Raw genomic sequence first — 15,418 nt, forward strand, 5'->3', positions numbered from 1 at the left:
TCCGGGACCGGAACGTTCCACAGGCAGCCAATGACGAGCTGCCTCTGCGGCAGGAAAACGCAGAGGGAGGGGAGGGGGAGCCAGCTGGAAAATCCCGGCCAATATCTCGGTGACCCTGTGTCAAACTGTGCGTGATAATCGATCCCGTGAAGCGCCTGTTGGACGTTCCACTGTTACCAGTGCTGTCAGGTTGTTATTTACAGTCAGGCTACAACATGGATTTTACCAGGATGTTGCCTGGTATGGAGGGGAGATCCTATGAGGAGAGGCTGAGGGATTTGGGGTTGTTTTCGCTGGAAAGAAGGCGGCTAAGAGGGGATCTTATTGAAACATATAAGATGATTAGAGGTTTAGATAGGGTGGATAGTGATAGCCTTTTTCCTCTGATGGAAAAATCTAGCACGAGGGGGCATGGCTTTAAATTAAGGGGGGGTAGTTATAGGACGGATGTCAGGGGTAGGTTCTTTACCCAGAGGGTGGTGAGGGATTGGAATGCCCTGCCTGCTGCAGTTGTAAATGCGCCTAGTTTGGGGGCGTTTAAGAGATCCGTGGATAGGTTTATGGACGAAAAGGGATTGGTTTAGGTTAGTGGGTCATTGTTGTTGTTTTTTTTTAACTGGTCGGCGCAACATCGTGGGCCGAAGGGCCTGTTCTGCGCTGTAATGTTCTATGTTCTATGTTCTATGGAATAGAACAAGTTAATCTGCAGCTGTGTGTCAAATCAAACCACAACTGCCTGTTTAGCTAGCAATGGGCAGCTTCAGGACTGGAATCAGGCAATCAGATCCCTTCGCAGTGAGTGCTGCTTTCCACCAAACACTCATGCCCTTTAATATCGATGTTTGTCTTTTACACCTTGTTAAAAAACTGGTCTTTGTATTAGCCACTGCCTGAATTCTGTCCCAGTCTTGTCAATCTTGTGAAGTGCTGTTAGAGCCTCTGTCATGGAGAGCTGTGCCTTCACCTTATTACACATCACTCTTAGAACAAACCACACCGCAAATAGACACAACTCACAGGTCAGCAACCGAAACAATGCAGGTTCATTTTCAAATTTGCACAACTTTGGTGAGACGCAGCCTGAAGAAACAGAGACACCCATATTCCTGTCTGCCTCAGAGATGGGATATTTTCCAAACTTGAACATGGGTGGGAAGAATGTCTCTCTGTACTTGTAATTTGGGTTATTTTTAAATCCAGGGACTAGGCAGGAGCTGGCAAATAATGTAGCAAAACAGACTGCCTTTGCATTCTTACCCACAGCAACCCCATCAAACACTCCCAGGACAGGTACAGCACGGGGTTAGATACAGAGTAAAGCTCCCTCTACACTGTCCCCCATCAAACACCCCCAGGACAGGTATAGCACGGGGTTAGATACAGAGTAAAGCTCCCTCTACACTGTCCCCCCATCAAACACCCCCAGGACAGGTATAGCACGGGGTTAGATACAGAGTAAAGCTCCCTCTACACTGTCCCCCCATCAAACACCCCCAGGACAGGTATAGCACGGGGTTAGATACAGAGTAAAGCTCCCTCTACACTGTCCCCATCAAACACTCCCAGGACAGGTACAGCACAGGGTTAGATACAGAGTAAAGCTCACTCTATACTGTCCCCCATCAAACACTCCCAGGACAGGTACCGCACGGGGTTAGATACAGAGTAAAGCTCCCTCTACACTGTCCCCCCATCAAACACTCCCAGGACAGGTACAGCACGGGGTTAGATACAGAGTAAAGCTCCCTCTACACTGTCCCCCATCAAACACTCCCAGGACAGGTACAGCATGGGGTTAGATACAGAGTAAAGCTCCCTCTACACTGTCCCCCCATCAAACATTCCCAAGACAGGTACAGCATGGAGTTAGATACAGAGTAAAGCTCCCTCTACACTGTCCCCCATCAAACACTCCCATGACAGATACAGCACGGGGTTAGATACAGAGTAAAGCTCCCTCTGTACTGTCCAATCAAACACTCCCAGGAAAGGTACAGCACGGGATTAGATACAGAGTAAATCTCCCTCTGCACAGTCCCCATTAAACACTCCCAGGAAAGGTACAGCATTGGGTTAGATACAGAGTAAAACTCCTTCTACACTGTCCCACATCAAACACTCCCAGGATAGGTACAACACGGGGTTAGATGCATAGTAAAGCTCCAGCTGTTTTCTGTATCAGACCTAACAGATTCTCATTGTGAGTTCTGGCCATTTTGGGTGAGATGTCTTCTTCCTGATGGAAGAAATTGGAAGAGAGAATGTCCGGGGTGCGTGAGGCCCTGAATTATGCCGGCAGCTTTGCTGAGGCAGCGGGAAGTGTAGACAGAGTCAATGGATGGGAGGCTGGTTTGCGTGATGGACTGGGCTACATAACCTTTCGTAGTTTCTTGCAGTCTTGGGCAGAGCGGGAGCCCAGACCAAGCTGTGATACAACCAGAAAGAATGCTTTCTATGGTGCATCTGTAAAAGTTGGTGAGAGTTATAGCTGACATGCCAAATTCTCTTAGCCTTCCGAAAAAGTAGAGGCGTTGGTGGGGCTTTCTTGACTGTAATGTCAGCAGGGCGGGGTTGGGGGTGGGTTGTTGGTGATCTGGACACCTAAAAACTTGAAGTTCTCCACCATTTCTACTTCACCCCCATTGATGTAGAAAGGGACATGTTCTCCTGAAGTCAATGATAATCCTTTGTTTTATTAACATTGAGGGAGAGATTATTGTCACTGGACCAGTTCACCAGATTGTCTATCTCATTCCTATACTCTGTCTCATCATTGTTTGAGATCCGACCCATGATGGTGGTGTCATCAGCATACTTGAAAGTTCAGCTGGAGGGGAATTTGGCCACAGTCACAGGTATATAAGGAGTATAGTAGGGGGCTGAGAACGCAGCCTTGTGGGGCACCGGTGTTGAGGATGATCGTGGAGGAGGTGTTGTTGCCTATCCTTACTGATTGTGGTCTGTGAGTTCGGAAGTTCAGGATCCAGTTGCAGAGGGAGGTGCCGAGACCCAGGCCACAGAGTTTGGAGATGAGTTTCGTGGGAATAATGGTGTTGAAGGCTGAGCTGTAGTCTGTGAATAGGAGTCTGACGTAGGTGTCCTTGTTGTCTGGGTGTTCCAGGGTTAAGTGCAGGGCCAGGGAGATGGCGTCTGCCGTGGACCTGTTGTAGCGGTAGACAAACTATAGTGGATCAGGTAGTCTAGGAGGCTGCAATTGATTTGTGCCATGACTAACCTTTTGAAGCACTTCATAAGGATACACTTCACAATAATATCAGCGGGAACGATCATTGTCTAATCTACAATAACAGCCAATCCACAAAGCACAACTTCCCGAGACTTTTCAGGGATTAGAACATAGAACATAGAACATTACAGCGCAGAACAGGCCCTTCGGCCCACGATGTTGTGCCGACCAGCTTTTAAAAAAAAAACAACACTAACCCACTAATCTAAACCAATCCCATTTCGTCCATAAACCTATCCACGGATCTCTTAAACGCCCCCAAACTAGGCGCATTTACAACTGCAGCTGGCAGGGCATTCCAGTCCCTCACCACCCTCTGGGTAAAGAACCTACCCCTGACATCAGTCCTATAACTACCCCCCCTTAATTTAAAGCCGTGCCCCCTCGTGCTAGCTTTCTCCATCCTAGGAAAAAGGCTATCACTGTCCACCCTGTCTAAACCTCTAATCATCTTATATGTTTCAATAAGATCCCCTCTTAGCCGCCTTCTTTCCAGCGAAAACAACCCCAAATCTCTCAGTCTCTCCTCATAGGATCTCCCCTCCATACCAGGCAACATCCTGGTAAACCTCCTCTGCACCCTCTCCAAAGCCTCTACATCCTTCCTGTAATGTGGGGACCAGAACTGCACACAATACTCCAAGTGCGGCCGCACCAGAGTTGTGTACAGTTGCAACATGACACTGCAACTCCTAAATTCAATCCCCCTACCAATAAACGCCAAGACACCGTATGCCTTCTTAACAACCTTATCTACTTGATTCCCAACTTTCAGGGATCTATGTACACATACACCTAGATCCCTCTGCTCCTCCACACTATTCAAAGTCCTCCCGTTAGCCCTATACTCAACACATCTGTTATTCCTACCGAAATGAATTATCTCACACTTCTCCACATTAAACTCCATCCGCCACCTCTCGGCCCAGCTCTGCAACCTGTCTAAGTCACCCTGCAAACTATGACACCCTTCCTCACAATCTACCACACCTCCGACTTTGGTGTCATCAGCAAACTTACTAATCCACCCAACTATACCCTCATCCAGATCATTAATAAAAATTACAAACAGCAGTGGCCCCAAAACAGATCCCTGAGGCACACCACTCGTAACCGAACTCCATGACGAATATTTACCATCAACCACCACCCTCTGTCTCCTATCTGCTAGCCAATTCCTGATCCAATTACCTAGATCACCCCCAATCCCATACATCGTTGTCGGAGAGTGTTCCAGTTCTCTGAGGGTGTCTCTCCTTCTCCAGTTTTTCACACTCCAGTAAATTAAGCATCAGCAACTATACTTCCTGCGCACTGGGATTTTTAACATTTTCAGTTTGTTTCAGACAGGGCGGCGCAGTGGGTTAGCACTGCTGCCCCACAGCACCAGGGACCCGAGCTGAATTCCCGGCTTGGGTCACTGTCTGTGTGGAATCTGCATGTTCTCCCCGTGTCTGCGTGGGTTTCCACCGCGTGCTCCGGTTTCTTCCCACAGTCCGAAAGTGTGCAGGTTAGGTGGATTGGCCGTGCCAAATTGCCCCTTTGTGTCAGGGGGATTAGCAGGGTAAATATGTAGGGTTATGGGATTAGGGGTTGGGTGGGATTGTTGTTGGTGCAGACTCAATGGGCTGAATGGCCTTCCGCTGCACTGTAGGATTTGACGCAGGAGAGAGGCAAGCTTCCTTCATTTCCCTCGCTGTTTGTGAGTTGAGATTTTAATATTTGAGATAAGGTGTGGTGTTTCCTTAAGCATTCTGTTTGTGAAGTCAAACTCACAGTGACTCACAGCAAACTCTTTATCGGGTCAATTCAGAAAGTTTGGGGGGGGCGATCTTACCGGAATCTGGTGGGGTGTTGGTTCAGGCGGGAATAACGGTGAAACAGCTGGTTTTCCCGAAAGACTCTGTCAAAAACCAACGGATGGGCAAGTGTCACACTGTAGCGCAGGAGGGGAGGGGTATCAACAACCGGGTTACGCCTGGCCACACTGAGACCAACCTCCCCGATGCAAACAGGAATAAACTCCCCCCAGCCCACCCCAGGGGGTCTCCAGCTCCACCCCCTCCCCCCGTCTCATCACCCACCTAACTGGACTCAGCACTCTCTCACCATTGGAACCAACACCCCTCCCTACCCCTACACAGTCAGTGCCAACACCCCATGAATATAGAACATAGAACATAGAACATTACAGCGCAGAACAGGCCCTTCGGCCCACGATGTTGCGCCGACCAGTTACAAAACAATGACCCACTAACCTAAACCAATCCCTTCTCGTCCATAAACCTATCCACGGATCTCTTAAACGCCCCCAAACTAGGCGCATTTACAACTGCAGCAGGCAGGGCATTCCAATCCCTCACCACCCTCTGGGTAAAGAACCTACCCCTGACATCCGTCCTATAACTACCCCCCCTTAATTTAAAGCCATGCCCCCTCGTGCTAGATTTCTCCATCAGAGGAAAAAGGCTATTACTGTCCACCCTATCTAAGCCTCTAATCATCTTATATGTTTCAATAAGATCCCCTCTTAGCCGCCTTCTTTCCAACGAAAACAACCCCAAATCCCTCAGCCTCTCCTCATAGGACCTCCCCTCCATACCAGGCAACATCCTGGTAAACCTCCTCTGCACCCTCTCCAAAGCCTCCACATCCTTCCTGTAATGTGGGGACCAGAACTGCACACAGTACTCCAAGTGCGGCCGCACCAGAGTTGTGTACAGTTGCAACATGACGCTGCGACTCCTAAATTCAATCCCCCTACCAATAAACGCCAAGACACCGGACCCCTTTCCCCCTCAACACCAAGTCAGTGCTGGCAACTTCCCCCACCAAACATCGGACCCCTTCCCCCTCAACACATAGTTCAGTGCTGCCAACTCCCCCCCCTGTCCCCCCAAACATTGGACCCCTTTGACCCCCCAACTCCCCACCTGCATAGTCAGTGCTAGCACCCACCCCACCTCCAGATGGCCATCACCGGCACCCCGAGCTCCCACGTCTACTCCCAGTCACCACCACCTGCAAATGAATCCCCCCACCATGAAGCCTCGAGATCCCACCATTCATTCAAATCCAGAGGATGGCCATCACAACCGTCCACGCACACGCGTGCACACACACATGCACACACACGCATACCCTACACACACATATGTGCATGCATGCATATGCATGTGCATGCTTACGTGCACACATGCATGTACGTACATGCACACATATGTGCATACGCATGCAATCTCGCATGCACACGCACATGCACGCGCACACATACCCCACACACACATGTGCATGCACGCACACATGCACATGCATGCTTATGTGCACACATGCATGTACATACATGCACACATATGTACATACACATGCACACACACACGCATGCATGCACACACATATATGCACACATGCACACCCACACATACACATGCACACACTCACACATGCACACACTTACACATATACTCACTCACACACACACTCACACACACATGCACACTCACACACACACATACACACACACTCTTACACAAACACATACTCAGAGAGAAAGAATCTGAAGATATAGATAGTAATTTACATCAATATCAGAGTCCAGTGATGGGTCTTTTGTCTGATAGTTAACGTTCAGGCAGGTTCAGCTCGCTAAAAGCAGAAGTGTCAAATTCTTTGAAGTTGCTGATGATGCAACAAGATGAGATTGCTATACGGGGACTTGGTCAGATCTGATGACGGCAAAAACCTCCCAGAGCAGAAAGTTTTGTGATTGTTTAGACTTGAGGTAGGCTTGTGTTCAGCCTGAAGTTTAGCTTTGGTGTTGACAGGCTGGATGTTTAACTGCCCTGGGAGCCCAGGAATGTAACATTTAAACTTTCCGAAGACCAAAGGAGCTTAGGTCATGTGCTCTTTGATAGGTCAGTTTTGGGTTAACAATCAATTTTGATATTCCTGGTCAGAATCCATTGTTCGGTTTCGGAGACTGATGGTGGTTATAGAGCCTGTGCAGGTCGCTGAATTTTGATGGTTCTTTCTTTATTATAAGTCCAGGCTGGGAAGACGGATCATCTGCTCTCCCTTTGTTTTATTGACTAATGAGTGCACACGTTGATAGTGTTACGATGGCCATTGGGCATCATTAACAGTGGGCCTCGTAGAATATGATCTCCCCTATTAGGCGAGTGTGGACTCGCCCAATGGAGAAGGAGCAGCGGGAGTTTTGAACCCGGCACTCAGACCGGTAGTCAATAGACTCGGGGTTGAGCTGCACTCTGTAGCCGCTGAATGGCAATCCCAACACACTGTAAATAAAGAATGATTGATGATGGTAGACCAGCCTCGGTTAGATTAATACAGAGAGGTGTGAGAGTGCCCAAGGATGATTGTTGAGTTTTATGCTGTAATTACTGTTGGAAATTTCTATAACTGTAACCAACTTGTGAATCACGTGACCTGTGGCAGACATTTTTTTTCTTCAAAAAAGTAAGTCCATTTTTGAACAAGTAAACAGCTTGAGTTAAACAGTTTGTGATTTGTTATTTGGACTTGAGGATTATTTGTGAGAAACATGCATTGAAACAATTTGTCCTTCCTTATTTGAACAGTATTCCTGACTAGTCACAGAGAGAGTTCCGCACAGTGGAGAGACCAACCTCAGAAAACGGCCAAAATGTACAACGGGGCCACGAGTAAGGCAGCGCGGAGTGTGTTACGGAGTTCGAGTATAAGCGGGGAGATGTACGACATGGAGAAGAGCAGCAGCAGCCAGCAGGAACCAGTGGCGGATAATGCCATTAAGAAGAGGCGATCCAGTCTCGGGGCCAAAATGGTCGCGATTGTCGGACTATCACAATGGAGCAAAAGTACAACTCAGCTTAACCAGACCGGTAAGTTAAAGATTAAACTGGTTTAAGAGGCGATTGGAAAAGGATGTACTGGCGAATTAAAGATGACCACACTCTGACCTACTGTACGAACCATGTACAAAGCACACTGATGTATAAAGCTGAGATTGGTGAGCTGAATGTAGCAGCAGCCTGTGTAAGAGGTAGGGAGGTGTGTAGAAGACGTTGGTTCCTCTTCCTTCACTGGTAGAGCCTAGAGCAGACCAGGGATGTATTGGCCAGTTTCAGCTGGGGCAGCAACACAGGTGAGTCAACTGGACCCAACATCCCAAAGGGGAAATCGTCCCCGAATCCGATTCCAGGATCATTGTCCAGCTGACATGTGCACACGGGTAAGCGTCAAACCAGGACAGTGTCACACCCAGCTCTGCAGAGTGAGGTTGGCTGCCGCAGACATTTTAAAGATTCGTATAAACATGAGAATGAGCTTAGGAGGAAAAGTAAATCAGGAGGGAGAAGGCCACACAGAGTTTTAGCAATTCTTGTCAACAAAGCCCTCCAGACTTGGAAGGTATTTCTATAGTTTCAGAAGGTGAGAGCAGTTTGTGAATGGAATAAATTGTACGTTTGAATAATTTGAATAAACTGGGCCTTTGAAAGGATAGTGCTGATGGATTTTTTCATGGTGCTATTCCAGTCCTTTCTGTGTGAAAGGGATCGGTGAAAGCCGACCTCCCTCTGACTCTGAGTGTTAAAGGTGCAGGTCCCACTCTCAGGGCACTGAGCCTCTCATTCCCAGCGCTCAGGGAGTGCTGCACTGTCAGAGATACTTCTTTATCAATGTGACGTTAAATTGAGGGCCATCTTCTCTCTCAGGTGAATGTAAAAGACCTTTGCGATATTGTTTATAGAGAAGAGTACTTAAGTTTACATAAATATACAACATTCCTGGACATTCTTATGTTTATATGAATCTCGAGTGTAAGATTAGAGAAGTGTTGTTGCAATTGTATAGGGTGTTGGTGAGACCACATCTGGAGCATTGTATCCAGTTCTGGTCTCGTTATTTGAGGAAGGATGTGATAGCATTGGAGGCAGTTCAGAGGAAGTTCACCAGAATTATAGAACCCTACAGTGCAGAAAGAGGCCCTTCGGCCCATCGAGTCTGCACCAAACACAATCCCACCCAGGCCCTACCCCCATATCCCTACAAATTATACCCACTAATCCCTCTAACCTACACATCCCTGGACACTAAGGGGCAATTTCTTAGCACGGCCAATCAACCTAACCCGCACATCTTTGGTTCTGTGGGAGGAAGCCGGAGCACCCGGAGGAAACCCACGCAGACACGAGGAGAATGTGCAAACTCCTCACAGTCAGTGACCCGAGCCTGGAATCGAACCCAGGTCCCTGGAGCTGTGAAGCAACAATACTAACCACTGTGCTACTCCAGGGACGAAAGGGTTGACATATGAGGAGAGATTAAAGTTTGGGCTTATACAGGCTGGAATTTAGAAAGATGAGAGGGGATTTGATCGAGATATATAAAATTTTAAAAGGGATTGATAAAATAAATATAGACCACATGTTTCCTGTTGTGAACACGAGGTCACAGGTATAGGTCAAGAGGTAGTAGGTTTAAAACTGAAATGAGGAGGAGCTACTTCTCGTGGGAGGTGATGAGTTTATGGAACCCACTGCCCCGTAGCACAGTGGAGACTAAATCATTGAATCAAGTAGGAGATAGATATATTTCCAATAGAAAATGGAATAAAGGGATATGGGGAGGTGGATTTGAGACCAGGGAGAGATCAGCCATGATCTGATTGAATGAGGGAGCAGGCTCGAAGGGCTAAATTTGGCTACTTCTGCTCCCAGTTCCTATGTTCCTATATTCATACATGCCTTGCTCAGCACATTCAGTCTCCTGGGTCCTCTCTTGCTACAGAAAGCAGCAAAATCTGGGTTTCAGCATTTGCTTTGAGATGTTGGGGTTGTTGATCCCACAAACCAAACGGTCCCTCAACGGTCCCGCGAGGTGGCGGATGGAGTTTAATGCGGAGAAGTGTGAGGTAATCCATTTCGGTAGGAATAACAGATGTGTCGAGTATAGGGCTAACGGGAGGACTTTGAATAGTGTGGATGAACAGAGGGATCTAGGTGTATGTGTACATAGATCCCTGAAAGTTGGGAATCAAGTAGATAAGGTTGTTAAGAAGGCGTACGGTGTCTTGGCGTTTATTGGTAGGGGGATTGAATTTAGGAGTCGCAGCGTCATGTTGCAACTGTACACAACTCTGGTGCGACCGCACTTGGAGTATTGTGTGCAGTTCTGGTCCCCACATTATAGGAAGGATGTAGAGGCTTTGGAGAGGGTGCAGAGGAGGTTTACCAGGATGTTGCCTGGTATGGAGGGGAGGTCCTATGAGGAGAGACTGAGAGATTTGGGGTTGTTTTCGCTGGAAAGAAGGCGGCTAAGAGGGGACCTTATTGAAACATATAAGATGATTAGAGGTTTAGATAGGGTGGATAGTGATAGCCTTTTTCCTCGGATGGAGAAAGCTAGCACGAGGGGGCATGGCTTTAAATTAAGGGGGGGTAGTTATAGGACTGATGTCAGGGGTAGGTTCTTTACCCAGAGGGTGGTGAGGGACTGGAATGCCCTGCCTGCTGCAGTTGTAAATGCGCCTAGTTTGGGGGCGTTTAAGAGATCTGTGGATAGGTTTATGGACGAAATGGGATTGGTTTAGATTAGTGGGTTAGTGTTGTTTTTTTTTAAAAGCTGGTCGGCGCAACATCGTGGGCCGAAGGGCTTGTTCTGCGCTGTAATGTTCTATGTTCTATGTCTCCCAGTGAAGGCCCAGATCCGTACTCAGTCACTGTCAAAAGCCTGGCACAAAGCTGGAGACGATCTCTCCTGCCTCCCCAGCAGCAGAATTTGTACCTCTGCATGATAACAGAAGTTATGGTAACCCTAAACTCAGTTGACTAACTGGTCGAAGGTTTTTGTGTCTGGAGCTTTGGGTGATGTGATTGTAAGTCTACGGGACGCAGACTGTGAGTAGAATCTCCTGAGCTACTATTTCCTTCAACATGAAGAAATACTGCAGCCTCTCAATTTCCTGCCCCAATTCTTGATCTGGGGGGTCCGATGGTGCTATTTTTAGCAGCATTTTTAAAATTGAGTTTGTAGCTTGCATACTTTGAACTCTTGAGTGATCACTCTCTGCCCCCTTTAACACTCCATTGTGGCTTTCAGCAACTGATCCAGTTTGCCCTTGAGGCAACTCAACCTGTCAAACAACAAAGTTAAAGATTTGTTGACTGAGTGGAACTGTTTACAACTAATACCTATCTACACCTGGACTCGAACTGAAATGTTCCAGCCCCCAGGGATGTACACCCTCACTCCCTACTGGCCCAGGTTTACACACTCACGTTCTATTGGTTGTGGGCATGGAGGATTGTTCATTGAAAGGGTCACACTAACAGAGCTTCCTTGTTTAGACAGCAATGGTTATTGTTTTTCTAGAGCCTTTCAACTATATCTTTTTTGAAATCATAAAATCACAGAATGGTTATAGATCAGACATAGGCAAAGAGTACGAAGAACCAAGAGGGGCTGATGACCTAGTGGTATCATCACTAGATAGTTAATTCAGAAACTCAGCTAATATTCTGGGGACCCAGGTTCGAATCCCACCATGGCGGATAGCAGAATTTGAATTCAATAAAAAAAAATCTGGAATTAAGAATCTATTGATGACCATGAAACCATTGTCGATTTTTGGAAAAACCCATCTGGTTCACTCATGTCCTTCAGGGAAGGAAATCTGCCGTCCTTACCCTGTCTGACCTACATGTGACTCCAGAGTCACAGCAATGTGGTTGACTGTCAACTGCCCTCCAAGGGCAACTAAGGATGGGCAATAAATGTTGGCCAGATAGCGAGACCCATGTCCCACAGATGGATTTTTAAAAAGTACAGCACAGGCCCTTCGGCCCACCAAGCCTGTGCCTACATGTGCACCTTTCTAAGCTAAAGATCTTCTGCCTCTCCGCACTCCGTATCCCTCTATTCCCTGCCAATTCATATATCTGTCAAGATACCTCTTTAAAATTGCTATTGTATCTGCTTCTATCACCTCCTCCGGCAGCGCATTCCAGGCATTTACCACCCTGTGTAAAAAAAGACTTGCCTCTCACATCTCCTTTAAAGTCCACCTTTTACCTTAAACCTATCACCTCTAGTAACTGACGTTTCTACTCTGACTATCCATTCTATCCACGCCTCTCGTCGTTCTGTAAACTTCTATCAGGTCACCCCTCAGCATCTGAATTTCAAGTAAAAACAAACCAAGTTTGTCCAATCTCTCCTCAGAGTTAATACCCTCCAAACCAGGCAACGCTGGTAAACCTTTTCCTTACCTGCTCCAAAACCTCCACCTCTTTCTGGTAGTGTAGTGAGATGCTTTGTAACAGTAACTCCAGCTGCCTATCCTTCTCTCTTAGCCAGCTAATTTGTTTTTCTTCAAATATTTCTCTAATTCCTTTTTTCGATGGCGTGGTTTGAATCTGCCTATCAGGCAACGTGTACCAAACTGTAACCATCGCCATGGAATAAGGATTTTCCTTGTGTTGCTTTTGCTAAATTTACTGTTCGTCATAAACCTGTGCCTTCTGGTTTTTGATTCTTTCACCAACAGAAACAATTTCTCTCTCTCTCTCCTCTGTCTCGTCCGCTCATGATTTTGAATATCTTTATCAAACCTCCTCTCAGCTTAAGGAAAGCAGTCCACGTTCCTCCAATCTGGATAATTGAACTCCCTCATCACGGGGACTTCTCTCCTGCAGCTTTTCTGCACTCTCTCTGGTGTCTTCACGATGACACAGTGGTTAGCGCTGCTGCCTCGCAGCGCCAGAGATCCAGGTTCAATTCCGGCCTCGGGTGACTCTCTGTGCGGAGTTTGCACACTCTCCTCGTGTCTGCGTGGGTTTCCTCCGGGTTCTCTGGATTCCTCCCACAGTCCAAAGATGTGCAGGCTAGGTGGATTGGCCATGCTAAATTGCCCCTTAGTGTCAGGGGGATTAGCAGGGTAAATACATGGGGTTAAGGGAATAGGACTGTTACCAGTGCCGGCTCGATGGGCCAAATGGCCTCCTTCAGAAGGATCTTGGGGTCCGGGTCCACAGGACTCTTAAATCGGCCTCGCAGGTGGAGGAGGTGGTCAAGAAGGCGTATGGTGTACTGGCCTTCATTCATCGAGGGATTGAGTTTAGGAGTCGGGAGGTAATGCTGGAACTTTATAAGACCCTTGTCAGGCCTCATTTAGAGTATTGTGCGCAGTTCTGGTCGCCTCACTATAGGAAAGATGTAGAAGCTATTGAAAGGGTACAGAGGAGATTTACAAGGACGTTGCCTGGACTGGGAGGCATGCCTTATGAAGTTAGGTTGAGGGAGCTGGGACTCTTTTCCCTGGAGAGACGAAGGTTGAGAGGCGACCTGATAGAGGTTTACAAAATGTTGAGAGGAATAGATAGGGTGGACTCTCAGAGGCTATTTCCCCGGGTTGAAATGGTCGCTACGAGAGGACACAGATTTAAGGTGCGGGGAGGGAGGTTCAGAAGTGATGTTAGGGGTAAGTTTTTCACTCAGAGGGTGGTGAGTGAATGGAATCGGCTGCCGTCAGTGGTGGTGGAGGCGAACTCGCTGGGGTCTTTTAAAAGACTTCTGGATGAGTATATGGGGTTTAATGAGATTGAGGGTTATAGATAGGTCTGTAGGTTGGTAGGTGTTGATGTGATCGGCACAACTCGTGGGCCGAAGGGCCTGTTTGTGCTGTAGTGTTCTATGTTCTATGTTCTGCACTGTAGGGACTCTATGGTTCTGTAAAAGATGTGCTGGTTAGGGTGCATTGGCCATGCTAAATTCTCCCTCAGTGTACCCGAACAGGTGCTGGAGTGTGGCATCTAGGGGATTTTCACAGTAACTTCATTGCAGTGTTAATGTAAGCCGACTTGTGACACGAATAAATAAATAAACGTAAACTTTATCCTCCCTGGAGCGTGGTGCCCTTTGACACATTGCTTCTGGTGGAGGTGGATCAGTGACCAGCATTTATCTACTGCACCAAAGTGGGACCCCCACCCCAGGGAGAATGTGGTGGGCCAACCAAAAATCTATTTTCAGAGGGATTGGAAGATTCCAGTGGTGGGTTTTAAAGTTATAGTTAAAGTTTTATTTATTAGTCACAACTAGGCTTATATTAACACTGCAATGAAGTTACTGTGAAAATCCCCTTGTTGCCACGCTCTGGGTGTGCCTGTTTGGGTACACTGAGGGAGAATTTAGCCTGGCCAATCCACCTAACCAACACGTCTCTCAGACTGTGGGTGGAAACTGGAGCACCCAGAGGAAACCCACGCAGACACGGGGAGAACATGCAAATTCCACACAGACAGTCACCCAAGGATTGAACCTGAGTCCCTGGCACTGTGAGACGGCAGTGCTAACCACTGTGGCTCCCTTAATCGAGGAAAGTGATAGTAACCACTTCTACCACCAAAGCACTGTGGCTGCAGTGATATACACAGTTTAAAGTTTATTTTATTAGTGTTACAAGCAGGCTTACATTAACGCTGCAATGAAGGTACTGTGAAAATCCCCCTCGTCGCCACACTCTGGCACCTGTTTGGGTACACTGAGGGAGAATTTAGCCAATCCACCTACGCGTCTCTCAGACTGTGGGAGGAAACTGGAGCACCCGGAGGAAACCCACACAAATATGTGCAGACTCCGAACAGACACAAGCTGGGAATACAGGTTTACTTGTTTTTGAAGTCCAGGATTCCGCCTACCTTTTCACTCTGGTTTCTCTTGATCCTGTAAATATTTTCAGTGTCACAAGTAGGCTTGCAATGAAGTTTCAACAGCTTTCTCAATCTGCTCTGCCATCTTCACTGTGAGGGTATTTCTACCTCCAAGCCTCTCTGTTCCTACACCCCCTTTAGAATTGTATCATTTAGATTAGAAATATTTTTCTCATTCTTTCAACAAAAATGTATCACTTCAATTCTCTGCATCAAACTTATGGATCTGTGGGTGATTGAGTTGCCAAAGGTGCTATAAGAATGGGAATTCTTCTTTCTTATCTTCCACAGAGATCTTCAATGGAACTAGGAAATCACAGTTTGACTGTAACTTTACCCTTGAGAGTGGTGTAGAGTAAACAGTCAGCAGCAACATGTTACAACCCAACCACTGGACTGTATCTCTGACTGTAGCAGTGTATCATTTCCAAATTCCTCACCAACCAAACTAATATGA

The 15,418-nt window shown here is 47.2% G+C and overlaps 1 protein-coding gene across 2 annotated transcripts in view; it reads left to right on the forward strand.

Annotated features, from left to right (window-relative positions):
• Positions 1-15,418, forward strand: part of rims3 (regulating synaptic membrane exocytosis 3) — a 229,565-nt gene that overhangs the window by 76,942 nt on the left and 137,205 nt on the right. For both annotated transcript variants that reach the window (XM_080211686.1, XM_080211687.1), the window contains exon 2: positions 7,849-8,130. In XM_080211686.1, the coding sequence (XP_080067812.1) occupies positions 7,914-8,130 (217 nt within the window). In that variant the 5' untranslated portion in view covers positions 7,849-7,913. The remainder of the gene's footprint in view (positions 1-7,848; positions 8,131-15,418) is intronic.

The sequence above is a fragment of the Carcharhinus amblyrhynchos genome, chromosome 24 (assembly GCF_965287045.1).
Source record: "Carcharhinus amblyrhynchos chromosome 24, sCarAmb.v2.hapA, whole genome shotgun sequence".
Taxonomy (NCBI): Eukaryota; Metazoa; Chordata; class Chondrichthyes; order Carcharhiniformes; family Carcharhinidae; genus Carcharhinus; species Carcharhinus amblyrhynchos.